At 42.1% G+C, this 26,049-nt stretch overlaps 1 protein-coding gene across 19 annotated transcripts in view; it reads right to left on the reverse strand.

Moving 5' to 3' along the window:
* Positions 1-26,049, reverse strand: part of LOC107195453 — a 52,336-nt gene that overhangs the window by 14,300 nt on the left and 11,987 nt on the right. For 8 of the 19 annotated variants that reach the window (XR_003045395.1, XR_003045409.1, XR_003045404.1 and 5 more), the window contains 2 exons: positions 25,352-25,560; positions 6,962-7,226 (listed from right to left, as the gene is read on the reverse strand). The exons of 1 other annotated variant lie outside the window; for it this stretch is intronic. Coding sequence is in view for 2 of the 18 variants with exons in the window: in XM_025044584.1 (XP_024900352.1) it covers positions 25,352-25,560 (209 nt within the window). In the remaining 16 variants the exon portion in view is untranslated. Of the gene's footprint in view, positions 1-3,266; positions 3,414-4,070; positions 4,125-6,961; positions 7,227-8,507; positions 23,598-23,786; positions 25,112-25,351; positions 25,561-26,049 lie in introns of all 19 variants that reach the window. 10 more of the 19 variants (XR_003045396.1, XR_003045397.1, XM_025044584.1 and 7 more) reach the window with 8 other exon arrangements.

The raw sequence follows: 26,049 nt of genomic DNA on the forward strand, positions 1-26,049 counted from the left end.
AGCAGAAGACCAGGAAAAGTTGGTCAACAACAGCAAAGCGTGGGGTGGCTCGCTAGTCACCCACGCTCAGGGACGCCTCCTTCCAGAAGCTTTCGCACAGAGATCATCATCTCACCCGTCCATGGAGCTCTAAGAATACAAGCTCCTAGCAGCTTCCCGAACCTTCTCAGCTATTTACTAGTTTAATTAAGATACTGCCCATTTGCAACAACATGATTGGACCTAGAGGGTATTATGCTAAGTGAAATAAGTCAGATAGAGAAAGACACTGTGATTTCACTTACAAGTAGAATCTAAAAAAAAAATAAATAAATAAACAAAGCAGAAATAAATTCATAGATACAGAGAACAAACTGCTAGTTGCCAGATGGGAGAAGGGTTAGGGCGCTGGGTGAAAAAGGTGAAGGGATTAAGAAGTACAAATTGGTAGTTACAAAATAGTCGCAGGGATGTAAAGTATAGGGAGCACAGTCAATAACATTGTAATAACTGTATAGTGCCAGGTGGCACTAGACTAATCGGGGGAATCGCTTTGTAAATTATATAAATGTCCAACCACTACGCTGGACATCTGAAACTAATATAAAGTAATACTGAATCTTAACTGTAATTGAAAAATTTAAATTAAATTTTAAAAGAGATACAGTCTGTAATAAAACTGATATGGATCAGACCCAAATCAAAAGAGGTCTTAGAAGTTTTCATGACTCAAAAATGACCACCAAGGTAACCTTCCTCTACATCAACTCAGAAAACGGGAAGAAGCTGGTGGCAGTGGGCGGGGGGCTGGTTTCCACACACCTGTTTACCTGCTTCGTCCACAGCCAGTCCCTACATGGCTCAGTAGGTGCAGAAGGTCTAAGTTGATACTAATTACAGTTAGGCAGTTAAGAAATTCGAACTAGTCTCCTTTTCCCTAGACACATTTTTTCTCCCACTCCTCACCCACAACCACTTCCTCTAAGATGCTTCAACTGTAAGAATTTCATGGCCCTGATGACAAATATGAAACCCAGAGTGGGTGATGGGTGATCTTTTAAGAAAGGCCTACCTGGAGAACAACAGACTCTGCTGGCAGGGCTGGGACTAGGGTGAGGCAGGTGAGGCAGGTGAGGCGCCTAGAATGCCAAATTCTGGACGGCACGCGCCCTCGGCGTCCAGTGAGACCTCCGCCAGGCCCCCTCTGCTCACCCGCGTACCAGCTGGTTCCAGACATCCTACTCTCACCCACAGGTACGATGTATTGTGGCTGCAGCGTCTGCCACAGAGAATCGCTCGCCAGACAGGAGAAATGGACCTGGGGAGGCTGACTGCTTGCGGCACGGAGCAGAGGGGGAAGCAAGGAGAACACGAAACAGTGCCAGACTCTGCGGACACTGCGACGTAAAGAAATTCATAAGGCTTTCCTTTTCCCTTTCTTTCTTTTCTCTCTTTCCTTTCTTTTTTTTCTTTAACTTTTTCTTTCTGTCTTTCTAGTATTGTAAACAATAGTACAAATAAACATTTTTACACAGAAATAAAAGAAAGAAAGACAAGGAAATCATAAGGCGGCTCTGGCTGTGAGCCTAACCCAGGAAGGAGTGTCACATTGAGGCAAAGGTTCCCTAGTGTAATCAACGGAAACACAGAGAGAGGTTTTATATGGATTAAAGGTACAATCCACCAAGAAGATACAGTACAATTAAACCTTTACTCCATGGAAAAACACAGCATCAAAATTTATAAATAAATTATTGAAGATATAGGAGAACTTCTGAAAACCACAGCTCTCAGAGACTGACAGGTGAGGTATACAGAAAGTAAGAAGGTAGAATATTTGAAAACACAATTAGCAAGGCTGATTTAACCAGCCTTGATCTAACCAGACTTAAGATGTTTTTCCTAAGGAGAAAATACGCTTTCGTTTTAAACGTGCATGGACTGTTTACAAAAATTAACAGCGTTTGATTACGAAGGCAATCTCAATATATTACCCCAGGTGGAAATCATATAGGCTCCGTTCTTTAGCTACATATAAAACAAACAAATGAGAAATGAACAATAAATAAATGGATAGCTCTCTCTTCCTTACCTGCAACTGCTCCCAAACAACAAAAAAATTGCTCTAAGCATTTTTTTTTTTTTTTTTTGGTGCCAAAACCTGGGACTGAACCAACCTTTTTTTTTTTTTTTTTTAAATTCTCTTTTCACAATAACTCCTTGGTTAGGAAACAATAAAAATGTAAAATTATGGACTATTCAGTTATAAAAGACAATGAAAGCAATATATATACAACTAACTACTAGACACAGCCAAAACAGAACCTAGAGGATAATTTATAGCCTACAAATATTTATTAAAAATCAAGAGAGATTATAAAAATAAACAAACTAGGCATTTAGCCACAAGATCCAAGCAAAAGTCACTCATATAAAGTGAGACTAAGTAAAAGGAAGAATGAAGATGAAAGGAAAATCAAACGAGTGAAAAAAAGAACATAACAATTAAACCAAAATCTTTTTTTATGCAAAAATTAATAAAATAAAACTCTGGCAAGTCTGAAAAGAAATAAAGTGGAGAAATCAAAGTAAACCATATTAGTTTAAGAAAGTGACATAATTACAGATATGGGGAAGATTTTTAAATGAAAATATTATGTAGAACTTTACAATGATAAATTGAAAATCTAAGTGAAATGGATCATTTTAAGAAAATACAAACTATTCAGAAAATAATCAAATATTTACTCCCTTCTCTTCTCCAAAAACAAAACAAAGTACACATTCATCCATTCGACAAATATTTAGCAGCTATTATTCTGAGATATCACATAAAGATGTTCATTCCCTTCCCCAGATTAATCTTAAGTTCAGTGTATTCCCAAGAGAAATCTCCAAGGAATTTTAAAATGGAATTTGCAAACTGAGTCAAAGGCTCATCTGAAAAATCAAATATGTAAGAGGTTAAAATTTCTTTTGTAAAAAAAGAGACTTGGCTTTTCAAAGTCTAAATATACTATACTATATCAAAACATCCTATAAAAATTTCTGCAGTCACGGTTCTGCAGAGGGCCTCCTTCCCCACACTAAGAAACAACAATAACACAACAACAGAGCCTGTTCAGAGTCATAAACTGTTGAGACTGGACCTGGAAGGTGGGGACTAGACAGGGCAGTAGAGGATGGAGAATAATTTTTACTTTTCACCTTTGTAATAGTTTTCTATTGCTGCTGTAATAAATTACCACAAACTTGGCAGTATAAACAACACAAATTTATTTTCTCACAGTTTTGGAGGTCAGAAGTCCAAACTGGGTCTCACTGGGCAAAAACCAAGGTGTCAGCAGAGCTTTGTTCTTTCCTGGGAGCACTAGAGGAAAATCTGTTTCCTGCCTCGTCCAGCGTCCCGTGGTGGTGGCGATCCTTGGCTCACGCTGCAAAGCCAGCAGACAGCTGTGCTCAGAGGACTCGGTCTCACGTGCCATCACTCTGAGACTCTGCTGCCTGCCTCTTGCACATTTAAAAACTCTGCGATTACACTGGGCCCATCTGGATAATCCAGGATAATCTCTCACAATTTTAAAGTTAGCTGATTAGTGACTTTAATTCCATCTGTAACCTGCATTTCCCTTTGCCAGGTAATGGGGCACATTCACAGGTTCTGGAAATTAGGATGTGGGCATCTCCCCTTACCACAACTTTATACCTTTCTAAACTATTTGTATTTGTTAACGTAAATATGTATTGCTTTTATAATGTAAGATTAAGAGTCTTTAATAGATATTTTCAAAATTTTAAAGATTCATACTTACATTTATGTTAAAATTATAAAAAGTGTTATGTTGCAAGATTAGGCAAATGGAATATTCTGAAGAACTGGCAATCCAGTATAGATGGAATATAGCATTGGACAAAGGTCATATTTTAAACCATGGAGAAATAAAGTAACAATTTATAAAAAAGAACCTGTGGATATTACTGGAAATATAAAGTTTGACCTTTTTTCACACCATACACCCAAATAAATCCCATATGGGTTAAAGATTAAAACTTACAACAAAATTAATAGAAGAAAATGTAGGAAAACATACTTGCAACGTTGGAATGGTGAAAAGCTTCTTTATGCTTCCATCCATAAAGCTAAACTTGATAATAGTAAAATAAAACAATGTAAAAAGACAAGCAACAGAAAAAATATTAGATAAAGTATAACAAAGTCAATAGAGATCTTTTATAATTTGATAAGAAGAAAACACTACAAGAAAATGAGCAGAAGACCTGAACACGCCACTTCTCAGAAGAAATGTAATGGCAATAAACATAGGAACACACATTCACACTCAATCAGGAAAGGCAAACTGCAAGAAAAAGGTATCTGTGCAGGCACACTGCGTGGGTTAAGAACTCCGCTACGCCACTCCTCCATGTGGGGCCGAGCTCGGCTGATGACACACCCGTGGACGTGCGCAAGTGACTTAAACTCTCTGTACCTCAGTGTCCCTGTAGGTAAAGTAGGGATTAGAATACATCTTAACTCTTTATTGCAAAGATGGGATGATTTAATATATGTGGTGCTTTAAATAATACCTGGCATAGAGTAATCACCCAATAAATGTTAGTTCCATCTTTTATTACGACACGTGCACAGAGATGCACACATACATGCTGTACACACACACACTTAGGCACACTCAGAGTTCCTTGTAACATTATTCGTCACAACAAAAAACTGGAAATAACTTGAAATGACATCGGTAGGCAATAAATTAATTTTTTACCTGCAAAATTACCTATTAAAAAGAACGAGGAAGATCTGGGCACCAATATAGTAAGATGTCTTTGATAAATTACGTGGGGAATAAAGCAAGTTACAGACATCTACAGAAATATCTAAAGTATGTTCTCTCAATACGGTAACGTAACATATGCACACAAATATATATCTGTATGTGCATGTGTATAACATGCACAGAAAATATTGTGAATGTTTGATATGTCATCGAATTGTTCGCAAAGGTGATCAAAGGGTTGGGAAGTGTGACGGTTGGGAGGGTAAAAGGGAGAGTTTATCAAATAAACAACTAGTTTCCTCTTTTCTTTTAACATAAGCATGTATTGTTCTAAAATTACTTTAAAAAAATAGAAATCATGATCTGTTGGAATAAATTCCCAAAAAACTGACATAGAGACAATGGTAAGCAAAAGAAAATGAAAAAGTCAATTTGTTCTATAACTATATTTTTTTTCAAGAAAGAATGATCGGTAAAGAAATTAGTCTAGTTATCCCTTGAAAAATGGCAGTTTAGCTATAGTTTTTCAAATATTTTGAATGTGGGCTAAAAATGTCAGTCATATATCTTTCAAGGACAAAGTTTCTACAATAAATAGCCTCCATTAATTGTTTTCACTGTCCATAACATTTTGTAAGTTTTATATCTCCCAGAAAAATGTGTTCGAAATTCAAATCATCGTACTTCAATACTGCTTAGATGACATAAACAAATTAAAATAAGGCCGACCTAAGCCAGTTGTGTTGATCAACCTGATCCCCTCTGAAAACGAGAAATGAAGTCGAATACCCTTTAATACTATTTATTAGTGGAGTAATATAATACATTTTGACAAGCTGAACAGTTGTAACAGGCGGCTGTGAAAGTCTCTACAGGGCTGTTTAGAATGAAAACAGGAGTGAGAGACAGCTCTATAACTGGGTTTTAAGAACAGCTCAGCCATCAACCGTATCCTAACCAAGTACTTTTATCCAGTTAATTTACGAAGGGAATCCCTTAGGGTCTCCAGCCGTCTACCCCTGCAGCTCATTAGAGCCCAATATCCAACTTTTCTCATTGTAACACTGAAAGCATTTATGCTTAAAACGTAATTAAACTTAAAACAAACAAGATCTTTATTCCCTGACAGTCCCGCTATTTTTAAATTGACAAAGGCATGAACTTATATAGGATTATTTAGAAAGCACTATACATTTCAGCCACTTATGGCAAGACATTTGCCCAACTGTTCATCCTGCGTGCAATTAGAAATCTAAATACTTGGGTAACGGCTTTCTATGGGGAATTAAACTTGCAGATCTCTTACGAACGAGTAATGTGGTAAGACTTGCTGTCCAATGAGGTGTCTTATTGAAATATCCCAGGCCGTTTCACTTGTCACAGCTGTCGTTTCAGCCGCTTGCACTCACGGTGTATAGCTTTCATTACGAAAATAGAAATTTGTGTCCTAAGTGCTGTTACATTACTAATGCTAAATATTTAATTCCCTGGGGTTCCAATTATGGTCGAGCACTGGCAACACTGATTCTACTTTTTAATAACAACTGTAAAAGCAATCTGAGCATTTTTCAATTAATTAAATACATAGTGAACGAGTAACCTCTTGTCATTTTGCCCTCCAGGACCTGAGCTAATTGGTGTAGAATAAAATGTTTTGAAAATTAACGGATATTCCGGCCTGCACAGTTATACCATTAAATTACGGTTTGCGAAATGAAGTTTGTCCTCTAAGAGTTACCCTCGATACAGTCTGCAGATGTGAGAAAGTACCTGTGTTTCATGTACTTAACTGCGCCTCTAATTAGAGCAGAGTTGAAAGGCGAGTGTAGTTTCTCTAAACACCAGTCAATATCAATAATACTGTTCACAGATAAATGAAACGAATTTCAACAGAGGAAAACTGACCAGGTTTCATTCATTACGTGTATTCGCAACTTAAACATTTTAAAAGTTTGCCGTAAGAATTCCTATCATTAATTCCACTCATGTAAAAAAGTTCAAAAATAAAGTTTTAGGCTTCTTCCAGGACAGAAAGTTACAAATCAAACATCTGGGAAAACCCTTCCTTTTGAAACACTGTTGTAATTTCTCCCTTTACCATAGAACAATGTCATAAATAAGCTCTAAATGGGTTTTTCCCCTTTAAAAGTATGGTGAAGATGAATCATAAAAGCAGATGCTATTTTACTCACATTTAAAAATGAACCTTTTTCTGAAGTGCGATGAAATCTGATTAAAGAGACCATCTCCTTGTAGAAAAACGTCTCTGACAGGTGTTCTTAACAGCTCCGCGTCTTGATTGGTCATAATCTAAAATCCATGCTCGGAAAGTGGATGCCTTTTCGGCAGCTGTCTTCCTAACAGAGATGATCCCCTAAACAGGTTTCACTGAATTAGGAATCTCGGCAAAAGCATTATGGCTCATGGAATAAGACACAGGAAGTGAAATTAATCACTCTGGGAGAGAAGGACAAAAATAATAGGGAAAATTTAATTATCTCCATAGCAATTTTTAGGGTTTAGAGTTTTAATATTTCTAAGATTTTAGTAACATCTTTGAGAAATGAATTTTAATTATAAGATTAACTTGATACTACCAGTCTGTTAATATAAATAGATCTGCCTAAATTTCTGATTTTTTAAAAACCAAACTAAATAATGAGAACATTTTAGAATTTGGGGGTTGGGTTGACTTCTCAGGAAGCAATCTTCAGTCCATTAGCAAATACACACACGCACATAAATAAAAACAAAAGTATAAGTTTGTTTAAGGTTTATTTAAATGTTATTCTATATGGAATGTAACATCTTAACAGACCTTCAAAATCATTGGCTTGACATAGCCTATTAACAAAAATTCTTAAAACAAAAGGCCATAAAACTTGTAAAGGATATTAAATCTAGTTAAGCAAATTATTTTTGCCAGACTATTTTTTCCCATCTCAAAGAACAGTTATATTCTAAAACCTAAAAGTAACAACAAAGGAAACTTATGTTTTGGATATGAATGCTACAGATATTGTTTTAAGATATTAAGAAATGGATCATAATTTATACCAAAACATTTAAGTACTCAGTTTTGAAAAATAATTTCATTAGCTGACTACTGATAAAGGGCCAAAACACAACTGAGCAAAAACAATACTTGCTTCTGTAAAAAACTGCTAAATTATACATGCAATAACCGATAATTAATTAACAGAGACCTCGTTTAAAATAGAGTCAGGAGGCTAAAAGAAGGAACTCTCTCAAACATGTCACTCCACTCGACACACACTACTGAGCCCAACAGGAAGTACCTGCGTCTCGCACAGGAAGCGATGCAGCTTTTCTACCTCAGCAAGGGGAAGAAAAGATTTCTCCTTGCCCAGTCCCAGCTCAGCCAGTGGGAGGCTGCCGTAACTCAGGCAATGACAAACCACTGTCCTTCAAACCTGCAGTTCCCTCCAGTGGGCTCTTCGTCTACAGCAGCCCCTCCTCCCAAGTCCAAAAAGAGCATCATTCTCCTTGGTTTCACTGGACCTGTGCATGGTTCACCATTAGACCTTATGCCTCGAACTGCAGCTCTTTGTTGTTTCTAAATAAGACCATTTTGCTTGAGAAATATCTGGCTATTTGTTTTAAGGTCAATGTTATGTGTTGGCTCATACAGGGATCCAGAGAAGATCCTCAGCTCCGAGGCTGGCAAGCGACCTGGTGCAGTCACCACAGAGCCCACTGAGCTCACGGCTTCCTTACCATCACCGGAGTCTGAGGGTGAGTCCTTCTCCTGGATCCCAGCTCCTGCTCACCCGTGTTTTGAAGCTCCCCAGGTTCTACTCGGGATCTAATTCAAGGCTTTGTCCTTTCCTGGTTAAGGCCTTGGTTTGTGCACAAGTACTCAGCTGGCACTTCGGCCTGACTCTGGAAATCGGGCTGCTCCACTGGGGCTGTGCCATTCGGCCGTGGGTCCGATTCCTTCTGGAACTAAACTGTTCCTCCTGGAACAGCTTCTGCTGTTCAGCCTTCAGGCTGACTTTTTGACATCCAGCTGCTCCCAGGAAAATTCTGCTGGTACTTGGCCTGCAGGCTGTTTCGGCTTTTGCTCTAATGAAGAAGCTGCTGGAAAATGGGAGCCCAGCTACCTAAATACTTTGAGGGCACCCTTCATGGACCCCGGTTGATTTTGTTTAGAAATTGCTTTTCCCCATGCTCATTTCTGACTAAACGGATCAATTTGACCAAAAGTAATTTAGAATACCAATAGCCATTATGGGGGACTTTTGAACTCTCCAAACTTACTTTTCTTAAAACTGAACTGGATAACCACAGCTCTGAAATTGTCAAAACTGAATGGAATGCCTATTTCGATTGAGGCTACTTCACACATTACCGAGAGTCTGAAATTGCCTCTTTGCAAAAGAAAATTTTTAAGATTAACTGAGGCAAAAAAAAAAAGACAAAACAGATCCTAAAACCTCATGCTCTTCTCTCCTGGGACCTGTCTCAGGCTCTGCCTCCGGGGCCATCCTCCTCCTCCACTGGACCCCTCTCCACTCCTTGCTCCTCCGAATTTATCAGAATCTTTCCCTGTGAAATTAAGCCTTCTGAGGATCAAAGGGCTAAAGCCCTAATTTCTTAGATTTCTTGGACTAAACCTAAATCGCACACCACAGGCAAAGATTTTCCCAAAAAACTGAGGATCCCCACAGATTTGCTAAGGAATTCAATACAGTCATTCGAATTTATCAACTTGATTTCTCTGGCTTATATTACTTAGTTTATATGCTTGTTGGTGAAGGCCTGACTAAGCATTGGGTGAAAACTGCCAATTGGGAAAATCTCGAAAGGTCTCTAGGATTCCAGCCAAGAGACCCGCCCGCTGACTTATATGTATCGGGCTTGGGCAACTGCTAAGCAACTTCTTTGGCCAGTTCCTAGGGCTTACCCAAAGTCTGCTGATCGGAACAAAATTTGGGATCATTCACAAAAGTCTGATGAACCTGTTCATGACTACTGTAACTGGCTTCAGATTGTTTTCAGAGAAAATTCTGGTCTTCTTTCAGATGTTGCTGCCACTCAAGTACCTTCAAACCTATGTTTATGAATGGTCTGAAAGAAGATCTTTCTCTTTTAGTTAAAAGGATGGAACAGGAAACCACATCCCTTCTAGATTTGGTCAATTTGGCAAATCAGCTTGCTTATACCCTAGGTGAGTCACCTGAAGAAAAAAAAAGCTAAAATTCTTAATTTAGACTCTGGCAAATGAAGGTCTCCATACAAAACCCAAACCGCCTAGTTTCTGCTATTATTTGCAAAGAGCCAGGACACGGGAAAGTGATTCTCACAAACTTAAGCACTTCAAGTGACTCCGGCCTTCCGACACCGTCCTCATGACAGGGCTCCGAGGAGCTGTGGGGCTCTTCCCCGCTCTCCCTCCAAACTGGCTTGGAGAAACCACTGCCCATGTTGACGCGAGAGCCACACTTGTGATGCTCAACCCCGCGGCTGTGAAGCAGCCCCGGCCTCAGAGGACGAAAGCAGTTCACGAGGTGGTGCTCTCTAGGAAGCCTCGACAAAGCCCTTTCTCTGAAACTAGCCCTATTTGTCTGAGCCCTTTGAGAGACACTCTGTTCTCCGTAGTTCCCCCGCCCCATTCGTTTATCAGGCCGAGACTTCTTAGAAAAATATCACGCTAAAACTGTTTCTCCCAAAAGAGGGAAATACTTCTAGAATTTGAAAGTAGCCATCAAAATAGTCAATCAGTGAATCAAATGACTGCTCCATGTCTGACGGCATTATAAATGAATCTGGGATTCATCCTCTTTATGGGCAAAATCTTCAATTGATATTGGCAGAATCCAGTGTGCCTCCTATTAAGATTCAAACAGATACCTCGAAACCCCTTCCCAATCACAATCAATACCCTATAAGCAAAGAAACCCTTCAAGGTATAAAGCCCAACGATTACAAGACTCAGGGCCTCATTATCCTTTGGACGAGTCCCTATTCCACTTCCATTTTACCTGTGAGAAAACCCAAGGGCCAAGGGGAGAGGTTCATCCAGGACCTCTGAGCAATGAACAACACTGCCATCCTGACACTCTGTTGTTCCTAACGGCCACTAACATCCATCCCAACAGCAAGCAGGTCCTTTAGTGTAACTGACTTGTGTGGTGCATTCTTTAGCATGCAGGTTGGTGAAGGCAGCCAATACCTTGTCTTCACTTGGGGAGGAAAACAATTCACCTGGATGGCAATGCCTCGGGGTTTACCAAGAGCCCCTCTTACTTCTCACAAATCCTGAAGGCTGATCTGGATGACATGAAGTTCCCTAAGGGTCCTACTTTATTGCAATATGTCCATGACTTGCTTCTTTGCTTGTCCCGAGTCCATATGTTAAAGCTTTTTGCCTTTAAGGAACATAAGGTTGCCAAGGAAAAACTGCTGTCTGCCCAAACCCAAGCTCGACATTTGGTGCCTCTAATATCAGAACAGGGCTGCACGTAGATCCAGACAGGCCTCAGGTATTCTAAGTTTCCCCAAACCCTAAAGTAAGCGTCATCTGCAAGGTTTTCACAGGCTAGTTGGATATTGCTGAAATTGGATCCCTTATGGCCAAACCTTATGTTTTACTAAAGAATGAAAACCCCTGACCCAGTTTTATGGGACGAACAGGATGACACAGCCTTTAAAGCCCTAAAGGAGAGTTTAATGAATCCTCTGCCTTAGGGTATCCCAATTGTCAGATTCCCTTTTTCCTTTCTGTATATAAAAAGGGAACGCCCTTGGGGTACTCACCCAAAAGCATGGGGACCGCCATCGAACCACAGGGTATTTTAGCCAGCAGTGGGATCTTGTGGCACAGGGACAATTCCCTTGCCTTGGAGCCAGCACTGCCACTGCCCTTTGGTTAAAGTCACCAAGGAAATTGGTGGGGTCCCCGTGAACCATCTTTGTACCCCATGCAGTAGAGAGAGGCTCTGAATTCTCGTCACATTCAACATGGTTCAGTCAGCCACCTCCCCTGCCCTGAAATCTTTTCGTTAACTGCTCCTCACGTAACTCTTTCACGTTGTAGTAATTTTAACCCTGCCTCTCTTCTCCCTTCCGTCACTGACAAAGCCCCTCCCAGATCTTAACACTGATGGATCACCTCCTGATTGACCCCTCGTGATGATGTGCAGGAAACTCCTTTGTGTAATGCTGACTTCTCATGGTTCACTGATGGTTCTTACTTAAAAGGTGACAACGGCAAATGTTGTGCTGAATATGCAATATAAACCCCCTTTGATGTAATTAAATTGGCACCTTTGCCTTTGGCTACTGTGAGCCAGAATCATACGCACTCACATAGACGTGCACCCTGGCCAAAGGCAAAATTGCCAACATTTACACTGACAGCATATATGCTTCTGGAGCAGCTCATGATTCTGGAATGCTGTGGGTGCGATGCGGCTTCCTTAATGCCAGTGGAAACAACATGTAAAAGGGCCCGTATATTCGGGAACGATCAGATGCCAGACTTTTACCTGCTGCTCAGCTATTATTAAGATCCCGGAGCATCCTAAATTTGACTGTCTGGAACCGAAGGGAAATCGCCCTGCTGACACATCGTGGAGGAATGCTGCCCTCGAAGGAACCCACAGTAGTCACACCTCTGTCACGGTCCAGAGGGATATTTCCCCAAATGGTAACTTAGAACACCTGGCGAGAGAAGCCCAACGATTGGCCTCAGAAAAGGAAGAACAGGATTGGAAATCCAGCAGTCGTCGGTTTGCTAAAAGAAAAAGCTCTGGTTCGGGCCAAACAACAGCCCTACCCCACAGTGCTACCCACGACTCCAACTTCCACCCTAACTACGACACCTGCATCAAACCAGTCCACTGACGAAATGAAAGCCCTCACGCATCAGCACCGCTGGGGGGACATTTTAATGGCCTAATGACCACTCGAGGTTTGGCAAATGGATTTCATATAGTTGCCCCCATCCCGTGGGCAAATATGTTTTAGTCCTGGTCTGTATGTTCTCTCACCAGACTGCAGCTTTCTCTCGTAGACAGGCTACTGGCTCTGTGGCTAAAGTCCTTTTGGAGAAGACTCTCCCTGCCTGGCCAGCCATTGCTGACTCCACAGTGACCAGGAAACCCATTCGACCCATCAGGTACTTGGACAAGTCTGTGCTTCTCGACCAGTTATGACACTTTCACTGCATTTACCACCCTCATTCCTCAGGGTTAGCCAGACACACTAAAGGCGTTATAAAGATTCAACTGACAAAATCTGTAGATACTCTCCAAATACCTTAGCCAAGAGCATTGCCGTTGGTTCTCCTAAACCTCAGCTCCACCCGCTTCAGAATTCAAACTCTCATCCTTGAGAAAGTCCCAGGGTGCCCAATGCCCCGGCCCCTACCTCTTTTGATCTATAGCTGATAAAAGGACATATACTTCAGTCCTGTTAAGGCCGAACTGCTTCTACCAAGATTCCCCGTGTTCTGGCAGAGCGACCTCTCCATGGGGCCCTCAGGGCTTGAAGACCTTAAGCAAGCTGGGGATTTTGTCTGTTGGAAAAGGCACCTCCAGAAGGGCTCCTCCCAACTGCGCTGGCAAGGCCCTTATCAGGTACTGCCAACCAACGCTGTGCCGCCACTGCAGGCAAGAGTCTCCTGGAGTCACGCGAGACACCTAAAGTAAGCCCTGAGCCTGACTGGCTCTGCACGCCATCTGGTGACCTCAGAGTGAGGATTTCCCCAAATTCCCCAAATTCCCCAAATTCCCCAAATTGAAGCAGATGACACCTGATGAGACAGCTTTCCCAAGCTGTTCAGACCAGGCCAATGAGAAGGTTTAAAATTCAGTCTCTCTTACGTCGACACTAGTCACTGACTAGATTTTTATCCAAAGTCATAGCTTCTGATTTTACAATCTACAGGCTGTAATACTGATAACACGTTTTGTTCCAAATAATTTCTTCTGAGATAGCAAGGCTGTTTAATTGCTTCATATTTTATTCCTGCATTGTCTTCTCCAAGCTTTTGTTTAATTATTTCGGTTCTGAGTTCGCCTTTGCAGGATTCACTATTCCAAGCTGCAGGATTCACTATTCCAAGCTGTAGACTTCAGATTGGCAATGCCTGCGAGCGCTCCCTCCCACCCCTTCTTGTTACTCAGACGGGACCACAGCAGGTTTCCAGTCTGTGCACCTCCCCTCTACCATGGGACATGGCACCCACGAGAGGACCTTCCTGGCATCAAGGGACAAAAGGCCACTGAATCCAGAAAAAACTCTCTCGATCATCCATTTTTTTTGGAGAAAGATCTTGATCAGAAGGAGGAAATGTGAAAATTAATAAATAGAAACCTCATTGGCAATGGAGTCGGGAGAACTCTCACATACATGTCACTCAACACGCACTACTGAGCTCAACAGGAAGTACCCTGCATTTCCAAGGAAGGCAATACTACATTCCATATAACACACAGGAAGTGATACCACATTACTACCTCAGCCGGGGGGAGAAAAGATTCCTCTTTCCCCAGTAACAGCTCAGCCAATGGGAGGCTGCCATTACTCGGGCATTACAAATCCCTACACTTCAAACTTTCAGTTCCCGCCAATGGGCTCTTCGTTTATAACAGCCCCTCCCAAGTCCACAAAAGAGCATCGCTCTCCTTTGTTTCACTGGGCCTGTGCGTGGTTCACCATTAGAATGCATGTCCCAAATTGCAAGTCTTTGTTTTTCCCAAATAATCCTATTTTGCTGGAGAAATATCTGGCTCTTTGTTTAAGGTCAACATAACTAAAGCCACTATATTCGGTCTGAGGGTCCCCAAATTATGGTACCCAACTGATCTGTTGATCCTCTGATCCCAACAGGCCACCTCCACCTGCCTCTGGCAGTAACGGGATCGCTGATAGCGGAGGACCACAGACTTCTTCCCTTTGGGATCACATGCCAGTTGAACTCCCCTCCTCTTTCTCTGCAAGATCTGACACTTCATGTTCTCAGAGGAGTTAGCAGCCCCAGTCTGCAAATTGAGAACTAATGTGTCTGCACATCAAGAACTAAGTCTCCGCTATTACATACCAATGACTACTGGGGAGTTAGTGGGGAGACCCACTGGTCTTAGAAGCAGAGGATGTGAGCCCGATCCCGAGAACACTAACAACGGGTGACCTGGGGAAGTCCCTGGATACCTCTGCACCGCTGGTCTCCTGGTTCTGACATGCGGGACAATAAAACTACTGGGCTGTTCTAAAGATCCAATAGGAAAATACAATGAAAACACTGGAGAAGCCAAAGAACCACGGAAATGCAAGCTAGCCAAAGCTCTGGTCTAACATTCACCTGCCAGCATCTTTAACAATAATTTTTCATTGTGTTATCGTACAAAAAACTTACCATAGAAAAAAATGTGTAATTCATCCATAATAATGTGCATTAAAAAAAGAAAAAAATTAGAATCACAAACATTAAGGACTCCATGGTTTGGGCCAGAGATACTATTTTTAGAATTAAGGTTTTAGCTTTAGTCTCAATAAATTACAAGCCAAAAGAATATATGTCTAGCGATTTATTTAAAAAAGGAAAAAAGAAGCGCTAGGATAAATTTGCAGGATATTATCACAATATAGGCAGCATTTCATAAACTATGAACTTAAAACGAGGTCTGTTTTCAACCTGGTTTTGTGTGTGTGTGTGTGTGTGTGTGTGTGTGTGTGTGTGTGTGTGTGTGTGAGTGAAGGAATGTTCAACTACTTGCCTCATTTCCCAGACACAAGGCCCAGGCTCCCTATCCCGGGCGGAATGAGCATCTGCAGAGCTCTGTGAAGTAAGAGCGAGTTGAGGCGAGTCGTCAAGCAGACCTCCCTCAGATCACGCAGTCTGGCTAAGACGCAGAGAGAACAAGGATTTTCAGGGAGACAAGATTTGCTCCCAGGCTGGTACACAGCTGCCCCTTCCCAGGTCGTTCCTGGGCGGTGGGGAGCCCTTTCTCACGCCTGCCTGCCTGCCAATGTCCTCACCTGGTCTCCAAGGCCACAGACACATAACAGCAGTTGGAAGGGCAGAGGGAGGGCTACAGGTAGTGCAGTGAGGATATGGTTGATAGCAACTGAAGAAACAGAACTGTTTTAGGAAATGCCAATGAGAATTAAAAATCAAAAACTAAACTAAAACAAAACACCCAAGTCCTTTAATGAGAGCTGAACTATACAGTGCAATTCTCACTGGTGACCATGAGTTATGATCAAAGTTCAACGAGACTCTACAGTTTTCCAGGTAAGAGGAAAAGGTATGATCCTTTTTTTAGAAGGTTTCTATCACAAACAGTTAATGCTAATTCTTAAAAACTTGGCTATCTTAAATAGCCCACTCCCTGAGGATTCCAGATTATCGTGGTAGATAGTTTTGTGGTTAATGTACCATAATGTGACATAAATAAATATAGCTTAGCCTACACATCTCCACTGAAAATACATATGTCATAAAGTGACAAAATAGGTCAATAAACAAACCCATAGTAAATAATTCGAGTATAAAAGTATATAACATTAGAATAAACTTAAACTAGTCCTCTTCAAAACTGGCAACAAATTTATTCAAAATGGACCTTCAAAATGAAAACCTAAATGTCCAAAGGTAAATGGTGAGAAAAGAGGTATAAAACTGCTAATTTATACACTTTTGATAAAATCTAAAGAATATACTACACTCATGAGAAGAGGCTACAGGAAGACAAACCTAGCTTATGCATCTGTGTGATGATTAAGTAATAACCTACACCATTCTTATTTGATTTCATATCATAAAGACATAGTAGGTACTCAAATTGTTGAACTGTACAATTTACAAGGCATCTGGATGTCATGTAAATAAAGACGGGGGACATCAGGAATATCACTAGCTTTTTGGGCGCACTGGTGTTTAGAAATGTAAGACGTGAGGAAAAGGGGCGAGAAAGAGTTTGAGATTTTAAAGGAAAGCCCTTCACGGATAGCTATAAAGCACAAGCTGACTGTTGCATCTGGGGCGAAAGCTGCTGGGTAAGTAACGTCTAGTTCCGGTCAGCTTACAGAGGACATCGTGGCTCATCTGAAGACACTCAAAATAGCACCAAGAGATGACAAGGACAAAGTCAGAAGCCCAGCCTCACAGCTCCCCCGGCACTAGCCTCACTCCTAGGTGGTCCCAGTTAGTCAGAGAGACAAAAGATGTTCTCATTTGTGGCTTGGAGAAATAGGGTGGCAGAGTGACCTCCATGGAGCCCTTTGGAGCAGAGGAAGGTGACAAAGGCTACGTGTATTATTAGCAAGTCTTCTTCACCTCCTTCCCTGGTGCTGGTTACGTCAGGGTTTTAGTAATCCCATTTAGATTTTAATTTACATGGCTATTCGGTTTGGGCATTTTATAGAGTATATGACCACAGAAGCAGGCCTTTTTGCCTTTAATGTCTACTGGTTTAAATTATGCATTGCCACTCTGTCAACCACTCTGTGTTAATCACCTTTGCCAGTCTGCCCTGGGTGTGACCCCTAGACAGTACACCAGACCATGGACACTGGTATCTCTGGTGAGGGCCTGGGCCCTACTCCTTTAAGAAAAGCTTAACTCTCCACATCCCAAATTCACACAGCCCACCAAAACACAGGCAGACACCGCTGACAGCACAAATTCACTTTATGGCAAGGTTTTAGTCCTCGAAGTTTCATATAAGAATCTCATCTGTCTATCTCATAAAGACCTGGGTTAGGGATTAATTTTACAAACACTTACACCATGTTCAGTGCGTGCCATGCATCTTTCACTCCAGGTTTCAGGCCTCTGCAACTGATTGGCAAGTAGGGGCAGATTACTCAGTGTTTATGCTATGTTAGAGGGAAAAAATCCAGGGATTTAGAAACTCTAAAGGTAAACTTAGCAAGGCCTCTGAAAGGCTATTTAGAGACAGGGCAGAAGAAGGGGTGCATTCTCTACCTTTTGAACAGTGTTTGGCAAACTGCAGCCTGTGGGCTAAATCCGGCCTGCAGCCTGTTTTCAAAATGTTATTGGAACACTTTTATAAAAGTGTCATTGGAACACAGCCACACCCACTTGTCTAAGGCTGCTTTTGCGTTGCAATGACAAAATAGTTGTAACAGACAACGTCTGGCCCACAAAGCCTAAAATATTCACCATTTGGCTTTGCGGAGAAGTCCACCAAGCTCTGCTTTAGCAGGTCTCTCTGAGAAGCACAAAAATCCTAGGACTCTGCCTCTGCCCCATGGGCCCCGACCTCGCTCTCCCCCAACCCTGAGCTGTCCAGATACCGGTTTCGCTGTTATCTGGTAATTCTTCCCAACTACTGGCCTAAAATGCACCCCGTTTTCCAGTTGTGAGATGCCCAGTGAAGACACAAGTTATCAGAGATGTGACTAAATTCAAGTTCACTTCCCAGCTTCACACTCACTCAACACTGATGAGCACCGAGGCCTGCCCTACCTGTGCACTTGACGTCAAGTACAGGAAAGCCTCGAAGAGGATATTAAAGGATGTGGGATTTCACCAGAAGGGGTGAGAGGAGGGAGGGCCTTCTAAACAGAAGAGGCAGGAGATGAACAGGGACGGAGGTGGCCGCGCACACTGGGGTGAACCCTCGGAAAGCCAGCTGCTGAGAGCAGGCTGCGTGAGCTGGAGCGGTAGGACATGCAGCTGGGGGAGTCCGCTGTGAGGTGGGGAGGGGCCCTGTGGACCGCGCTGACAGGTTGAGGTGTTAGGCAGGAGGGTGTCTCTAAAGAATTTCCGTGAGGCTATGACATGATCCGATCTCCATTTTGGGAAGATCATTCTGATGGCTGGGGTGAGGCAGAGGGGGTGGGAGGTGTCTGTGCCCTCCCAGGCGCTGCGGTGCCCTCCCCCTCAGGTGTAGTCTGAAGACCCCTCATCATGCTTCCCTACGCACTCCAGGCCGTTTGACCCTTTTTCCCGGGAACTCAGAGCACTGTCTGGACAACTGCACAAATGGTATTGTTCCCACCCCAAATCACCATTTTCTTGACTGCCTCCTAGCATCCTAGATGGATGCTTCTCCATCCATCTGCAGTGAAGGACCAATTGTTGTTTTGTTTCTAAATTCTAATCTTCTATAGACCAATATTTTTATAAAATACAAAGGCGTGTACCTGGATATCATGGCAATGTCAAACTGCTTTACGAGTTTCTAAATGCGTTCTTATTTTTGATACTTATCTTGAAAGGGACTGATAAAAAAAGTTTGTGGACGTCCAGTTTCTGGTCTGACACGTAAGGAGCGTGTGGAAGTCATCACTCCACGCTAGTGACAAGTAAAAGGCTGAACAAACTGAAAAATCAACAAATCTTCTTAGGTCTGTAAGAGAAATGAGGTCGCAGGGCAAACAAACCGCTGCCCCGCAAACTGGAGAGACAGGTGAATCCAGAGAATCGACTTACCTCATGGGGCCCGGGGCCCAGGGCTGGGGCAGGAGAAACTAAACGTAACTCACAGATTGCTGGAGGCTCAGAGAGTCAGAAACTCGGGAGGTGCTGTCACAGGGAGTTCCCCACACTTTTGTGAGTTTTCTCTCCTGGAGTCAACCAGCTTCTCACAGTGATTATCAGAGAAAAATCCCCTCGCGTTTCTGAGGTTCCAGCAGGAGGAGGGGTAAAGGAATCACTGTGAAGAGTGCCAGAGCATTCTGTTCTCCTTAACGAGATATACTCTCGGGAGAAACTATTTGAACAGAGCCTAATCTGCTGGGGTTTTATTAGAGCCTAACTGACCGGAGAGAAAATACCCACTTCCAGCCGGCTCTAGCCTTCCACGCAGAGGAAGGGAAATATGCAGCTCCAGCCCACTCTAGGCATCCTGTCCCACCTACGGGGGCTGGGTGACTGAGAAGCACTTCTGAAGTTCAGGCAAGAGGCACAGGCCCACTAAGAGACTGAGACCTGATCACAGGGCTACTGACACCTCCCCGCCCACCATGCCCCATCACCACGTTACCAAGGCCTATTTACGACAGTTCCTTTTACACAGTACGCCATGTCTGGATACCAAGAAAAAAATTACTAGGCAAACGAAATAAAACTAAAAGGCAAAAAGCAGTTTGAAGAGACAAAGCTTCGGAACCGGATTCAGATATGGACAGAGATGTTGAAAATCTTAGACCAGGAATTTAAATCAACTTTGATTAATGTGATAAGAACTCTAATGGCTAAAGTAGACAGCATCCAAGAACTAATAGGTAATGTAAGCAGAGAGATGGAAATTCTAAGAATCAAAAAAGAAATGCGAGAGATAAAAAAAGCACCGTAACAAATTAAGAATGCCTTTGATAGGCTTATTAGTAGACTGGACACGGCTGAGGAAAGAATCTCTGAGCTTGAGGATGTCTCAGTAGAAACCTCTACAGCTGAAAAACGACTGAGGAAAACAGAATAGGATATCCAAGAGCTGTGGGATAACTACACACGGTGCACGTGTGCATAATGAGCATTCCGGAAGTACAAGGAACAGAAAAAACCTTTGGAGCAGTAATTAATGTTAGATAACCAAACCACAGATCCAGTAAACTGAGAACAAGAACAGGACACATGCCAAGGTGGGGAAAAAAACCCTACATGGAGGCATGTCATATTTAAATTGCAGAAAAGCAAAGATAAAGTCCTGGAAAAAAAAAAAAAAGAAGAAGAAAAACACTTTACTTAGAGAGGAACAAAGGTAAGAATGACATCTGACTTTTCGGAATCATGCAAACAGGAGAGAGTGGAGTGAAATACTTAGGAGAGAAAAAACTCATCAATCTAGTCTTCTGTTTCCTAAAAAATTATCCTTCAAAAGTGGAGAAGTGAAGACTTTCTTAGAAAAACAAAAATTGAGACTTTGTTGATAGTAGACCTGTCTTGCAAGAAATGTTAAAAGACGTTCTGTAAGAAAAATGATGCAGTCCAGAAACTCAGATTTATATAAAAGATAAACACAGGAAAAGGAGTAAGTGAAGGTAAAATAATTTTTTCTTTTTAATTGCTCTGACAGTTTGTTCAAAATAATAAGAGGAATGACGTATTTGATTATGGATGCCTCTGTGTGTGTGTGTGTGTGTGTGTGCGTGTGTGTGTGTGTGTATACACACACATACAAGCTTATGTATGCTTATGTGATAAATCCATAACCACAGTGGGAGATTCTAACACCTTTCTGAACAACTGACGAGGAGAAAGAAAGAAATAAGTAATTATATATATTGAATTGTGAACAAAGTCTATACGGCTTAGTGATCATGCTCCTTGGTTTTTGCCCAAATGCATTTAAAACTTTTATCCATGCAAAGACCCGTTAATAGCAGCTATATTTATAATTGCCAAAACTCTGAAGCAACCAAGATGGCCTTCATTAGGTGAATGGATAAACTGTGGCACATCCAGACAATGGAACAGTATTCAACCCCAAACAGAAATGAGCTATCGAGCCATGAAAAAGACATGGAGGAATCTTAAATGCATATTCCTGTGAAAGAATCTGATATGAAAAAGCTAGATGCTATATGATTCCAATTATGTGACATTTTGGAAAAGGCAAAACTATGGAGACAAAAGATCCGTGGCTGCCAGGGGTTAGTGGGAAGAGGAGGATGAATAGAGCACGGAGGATTTTTAGAGCAGTGAAACTATTCTTTACGGTACTATAACAGTGGGTAAATGTCATTAAACAATTGTCCAAACCCATAGAATGAACAACACTTGGGGTGAACCCTGATGCAAACTATGGACTCTGGGCGATGATGTCGCGGCACTGTAGGTGCAGCAGTTGGAGCAATGTGCCATCTGCTGGGGGATGTTGATCTGCGGGAGGCTGTGCATGTGTGGGCGTGGGGACATGGAAAGCTCTGTATGTTCCACTCACTTTTACTGTGGACCTAAAACTGCTCTAAAAATAAAGTCTATTTTAAAAGTCTGTGGTCTTCCACAGTCCATGAACCACACTTACTGTTGCACTGTGGACTGTGGCCTTTCTAGGTACAAAGAGCCTGACTCCTCAACCCTATGTCTCCAAGTATCTCTTATAGTGGGAACAGTGTGAGATTTGAGAGGTTTTAAAAGGTGGAACTGACTGAATCTGAGAGAAGCTATGAGAGTAACACTGACCTGATTTGGTAGCTGGGCCAAGAACAAGGCCATGAACCAAGACAAAATGTTGAGGCGGGCAAATAAGAAGCAGGGCTGGGGTAGAGAAGACAAAGCAGGGCGGGTCAGGAGCTGCCCCAGTACAGAGCTGAAAATCCAAGACCAAGGCTCAGGCAAGGAAGCAACACTGACACGAAAGGCAGGGTCCCAGAGAGCAGGAGGCTTTGGGGGTTCGCCAAGGGAGGTGGCCAGTGAAAGCAAGAGTCAGGGGCCGTAAAGAGCCCCCTTCGGGATTTCTAACCCATCGGCTAGACTGTAAACTCTGTCGGGGAGGGATCATGCCCGCGGAACGGTGGCCTCCACCCCACGCGCAGCGCTGCGCAGTACCCAGCATCTGGTAGGTGCTGAGTAAGTACTTGTGGAATGGATGTCTGAGGTAATAAGATGCAGATAACATTACATACTCATTACTCAAGCATATGCTGTAATCCACACTCATCAAGTTTCTAAAAACAAAAATACTCTTCGGTGTTTTTCTTGGAAATTTTTGCCCCTATCTTTAAATTTCTATGCACAACTGAAACTGAGTACACTTAATTCATTGACACGTTGAGGGGATAATGACAACGAGGAACACTCGCTCTCCTCACTTTCCCTGCTTCTGAACACCATCTTTTTCAAAACGAACACTGTGCAATCACAGTGAAGAGCTCACCTCTGACGACTTGCTTTTCACAGGACCATCACAACCATATCATGCAATTAAAAAAAAGAAAGAAAGAAAACATATTGTTTTGAGAAGTCCAACCTCTGAGAGAATAAAATTTACACCAGTATGAAAGAACAGAGTGTGTTCCCTGCCTGCTACTGGACTGTGAGTTCCTAAGCCCCTGGATGTCCTGCTAGCACCTGAAACCGATGGCTCGGCCGGCTCGCACTGGACCGTCTCGTCTCCCCTCTCGTCCTGCTTCCCCTGTCTCAAATCACCTGATCGCGGAAGCTCTCTGGAAACCGCCGCTGACATGCTTTTCCTTCACCCTCGTATGCAACAGGTCGCCAAGTCCTTTTACTTCTAGCATCTTAGTGTCCATCGAGCCACTGACATCTCTCTTCCTCTGGCCACTCTCTTAGCTCAGGCAACTGTGCTCTCTCACCTGGACTACTGTTGGCAAAAATCACCTCACTAGATTCTCACCATCGAATCGTGCTGGCCTCCGGTGCACCTCCCATGCCATCACCGAAAATCACCTGAATCAGGTGAATGTAAAACAAAGGGCGATTCTCTGTCAGGCAGATAAACGCCCTCCACAGCCGGGCCCCTGCTTACTTTCATCTCTTTCCCATCTCTGCTCCTCTCAGACTTCTCCCGGACCCCAGTGCACCATGCTGTGCCTTGCCTTCGGTTTTTGCTCTCCCTGCCTGGAGCCCTCTTCCTTCAGGGCTCGGCCCCAATGCCCCTCTCCTCCAGGAAGCCTTCTCGGACCTTGCCCACCCTCTGTCAGGCTTGGTTATGGACAGCTTCCCTGTGGTCCCACAGTACCTGGCCTTCCCCTCACCACGCTGTGCTGAAATGGCCTGTTTATACCCGTCTCTCCACAGTCGATGCTAAGCTCCAAGCTCCACAAGGGCAAACCCTGCGTGCTGTCCACCATTTTCTCTCCAGGCCTGAGCCTGGTGCCCACTCTCTTGTTTTCAGGGAATACGTCTCATTCATATTTGATTCCCTGGATTTATCACAATGTTAAAACACAGAAGGTATGCATAAATGATAATGAATTCTACTGGTTCCAATTCAGTTCTGAGATTAACATACTTTAACTTGCTACTTATACCCATATTCAGTGCCAAAATGTTTATGACATGTACAGATGATAGTAGACGTTAATTTCTACCATATATAGAAAAACTATTACCAAGAATATGGTTGCGATACAAAGGTCTGGAAACTGAATTTCTTGAATTGGGTACATGCATCTTGAAGTTGGCAGCACTTGCTTTGGAGTCAAAAGCATCTGATCATCACTTACTAGCAAGTCATTTCATCTTCCTGGGACTTACTTTCTTCATATGAAAAACAAGTCTTCTAAAATAGCTTCAAGAGCCTGAGAGTGGAAGTGGCCTGCTATTTTTATGCATTAAGTTTGAAAGGTATTTTGAATAAGAAAATTCCTGGAAAAAAATTAAGTAGTCTACCAGTGTGTCTTGCAACTGACACTGTAGTATATTCATGCATAAAGTTTAAAGATGACAAGTGGGCTGGGGTAGTTTAGCAATAAGTTGTTCTAAAAACATTTTGTGGAGAAAATATATATAAACAATTACAGACAAAATTATAAAGTGCCTGGTATTTTAAAAGAATACACAGAGAATACAGCAATCACGCCAGAGTCAGGAAGTCTAGTGGTAACCAACCTATGATTTGCAGTATTTGTAAAAATTTTTTTAAACTGTCTAAAATTACACCGTTTCTTTTTCTTTTATTTTTTTTAACTGCTAGATAAACAGTATTACAAGATGATTCCACAACGCTCGGCCATTATACAGACTCGGAACTCTCAAGTCACTGACCTAACGTAGCCCTTTCACAACACACAATCCATTTTGGCGTCCACACGGGCAATGCCGTGTGGTTGGGGATGCTGGAATCAGCATCGCTACGTATAAAATCCTGAGTATCTTAATGCCTTTCGTAACCACTCCGATGGAATCTATGATTTATATACATTTAAAGAAACGCTAAGAGATCCTACATCTCTTCCTTTTACCAAGTTCCCAAGTTAAAGGGACCTCGGTCATATTATAGCTTCCTATTTTAACCACCTGAAATTAGATGCATATTTGAAAAGGCGCTTAGCTGTTTTACCGTCTTGAACACTTTTAAAAAGTAATGCACAGAAATACCTGTATTTTCTTAGGTGGCTCAAAATAGTTTCTTAGTAAAGCCATCAGCCCTCTATATAATCTTACAAATGTATTCTTTATGCAACTTTTTATCTATACGTGATCTTGCTGTTTTAATTTTGGAGTTCTTCCAAAAGGACTTTAAGTTCTTTCGCTATTTTAAGCCTGAAATAAACTTAAAATTTTAAAGTATTATAGTGTTAAAGATTATGCATTTAACATACCAGAAAAGAATAAAATATCATATTCCTTACTTACCATAAAAGAAGGAAAATAACATTTTGGTTTCCACGCACAAACAGATTGAACATCATAACCCAGAAGATAGCTCCAAGCCCTAGTTTTAGGAGAATGAGCATCTACTTGTTTTTTTCATTCAAGCCCACTTATTTAAATTCAAATATTACTCTTTTTTAAAAAGCACGCTTCATTTCTGATGAGTTCCTAAAACACAGGAAGCTATTAAATATACTTTGGGGCAGTGACATACCCCTTCGACACCCCAGCAAATTCTAGCCAGGCCAGGTTCCACCCCACTTCCAACAAACCACAGCCCGGCGCACCGCCCCCCTCCTACCTGATGTTCTCCTCGTCATCATATCTAAGCGCCTTCGGAACTCAGCCTGCCACACTCTGTGAGGCCTGCTCCAGCAGTTTCGGCTCTCCTCGTTCTCCAGGGTTCTGAAGGCTCTCATTTCTAGCAATGCGTACTCACGCTGGTCTCCATCTGTTCCTTTTTGCTTTCCCCCGTCTCCACTGCCCAAGGTAAACACTATGAGAACCATGCTACGAGAACAAACAGATTGGCTGGATTACTGTTAGGTTCCCAGTGCCTAGAAGTGCTAGATAATGCGGGGCTTCAGTAGCTGCTTAAGGATAAATGACTCCTGGTACATAAAGATTCCACATGTGCATACTAGCTTTCACCCAGGTCATTTTTAAGGGCAGGGATTTTGTGTTATCTTATGTCATTTGTATCACTACAGTCATGACCATAATGGGCTAAAGACGAGACTATAGTTAGTAGCATTGAAAAATGGGTCCCCTGAGCCTGGTGCTTCACTCAGAAAAGTTAAAGATTTATAACACTGGCTTTTATTAGAAGGATCACTATAACCAGTTAACCCATCCAATGTTTCTTTAAAAAAAAAAAAAAAAAAAAATAGAAGCTACATCTTCCATCAATTTTAAAGTCCATATATATGATGGAAGATCAGAGTAAAAATTATTGAATATTCTTTCAGTGGGTCTCCCCAAAAATATAGCATACACGAT

Source organism: Pteropus alecto, unplaced genomic scaffold (genome assembly GCF_000325575.1).
Source record: "Pteropus alecto unplaced genomic scaffold, ASM32557v1 scaffold123, whole genome shotgun sequence".
In the NCBI taxonomy this organism is placed as follows: Eukaryota; Metazoa; Chordata; class Mammalia; order Chiroptera; family Pteropodidae; genus Pteropus; species Pteropus alecto.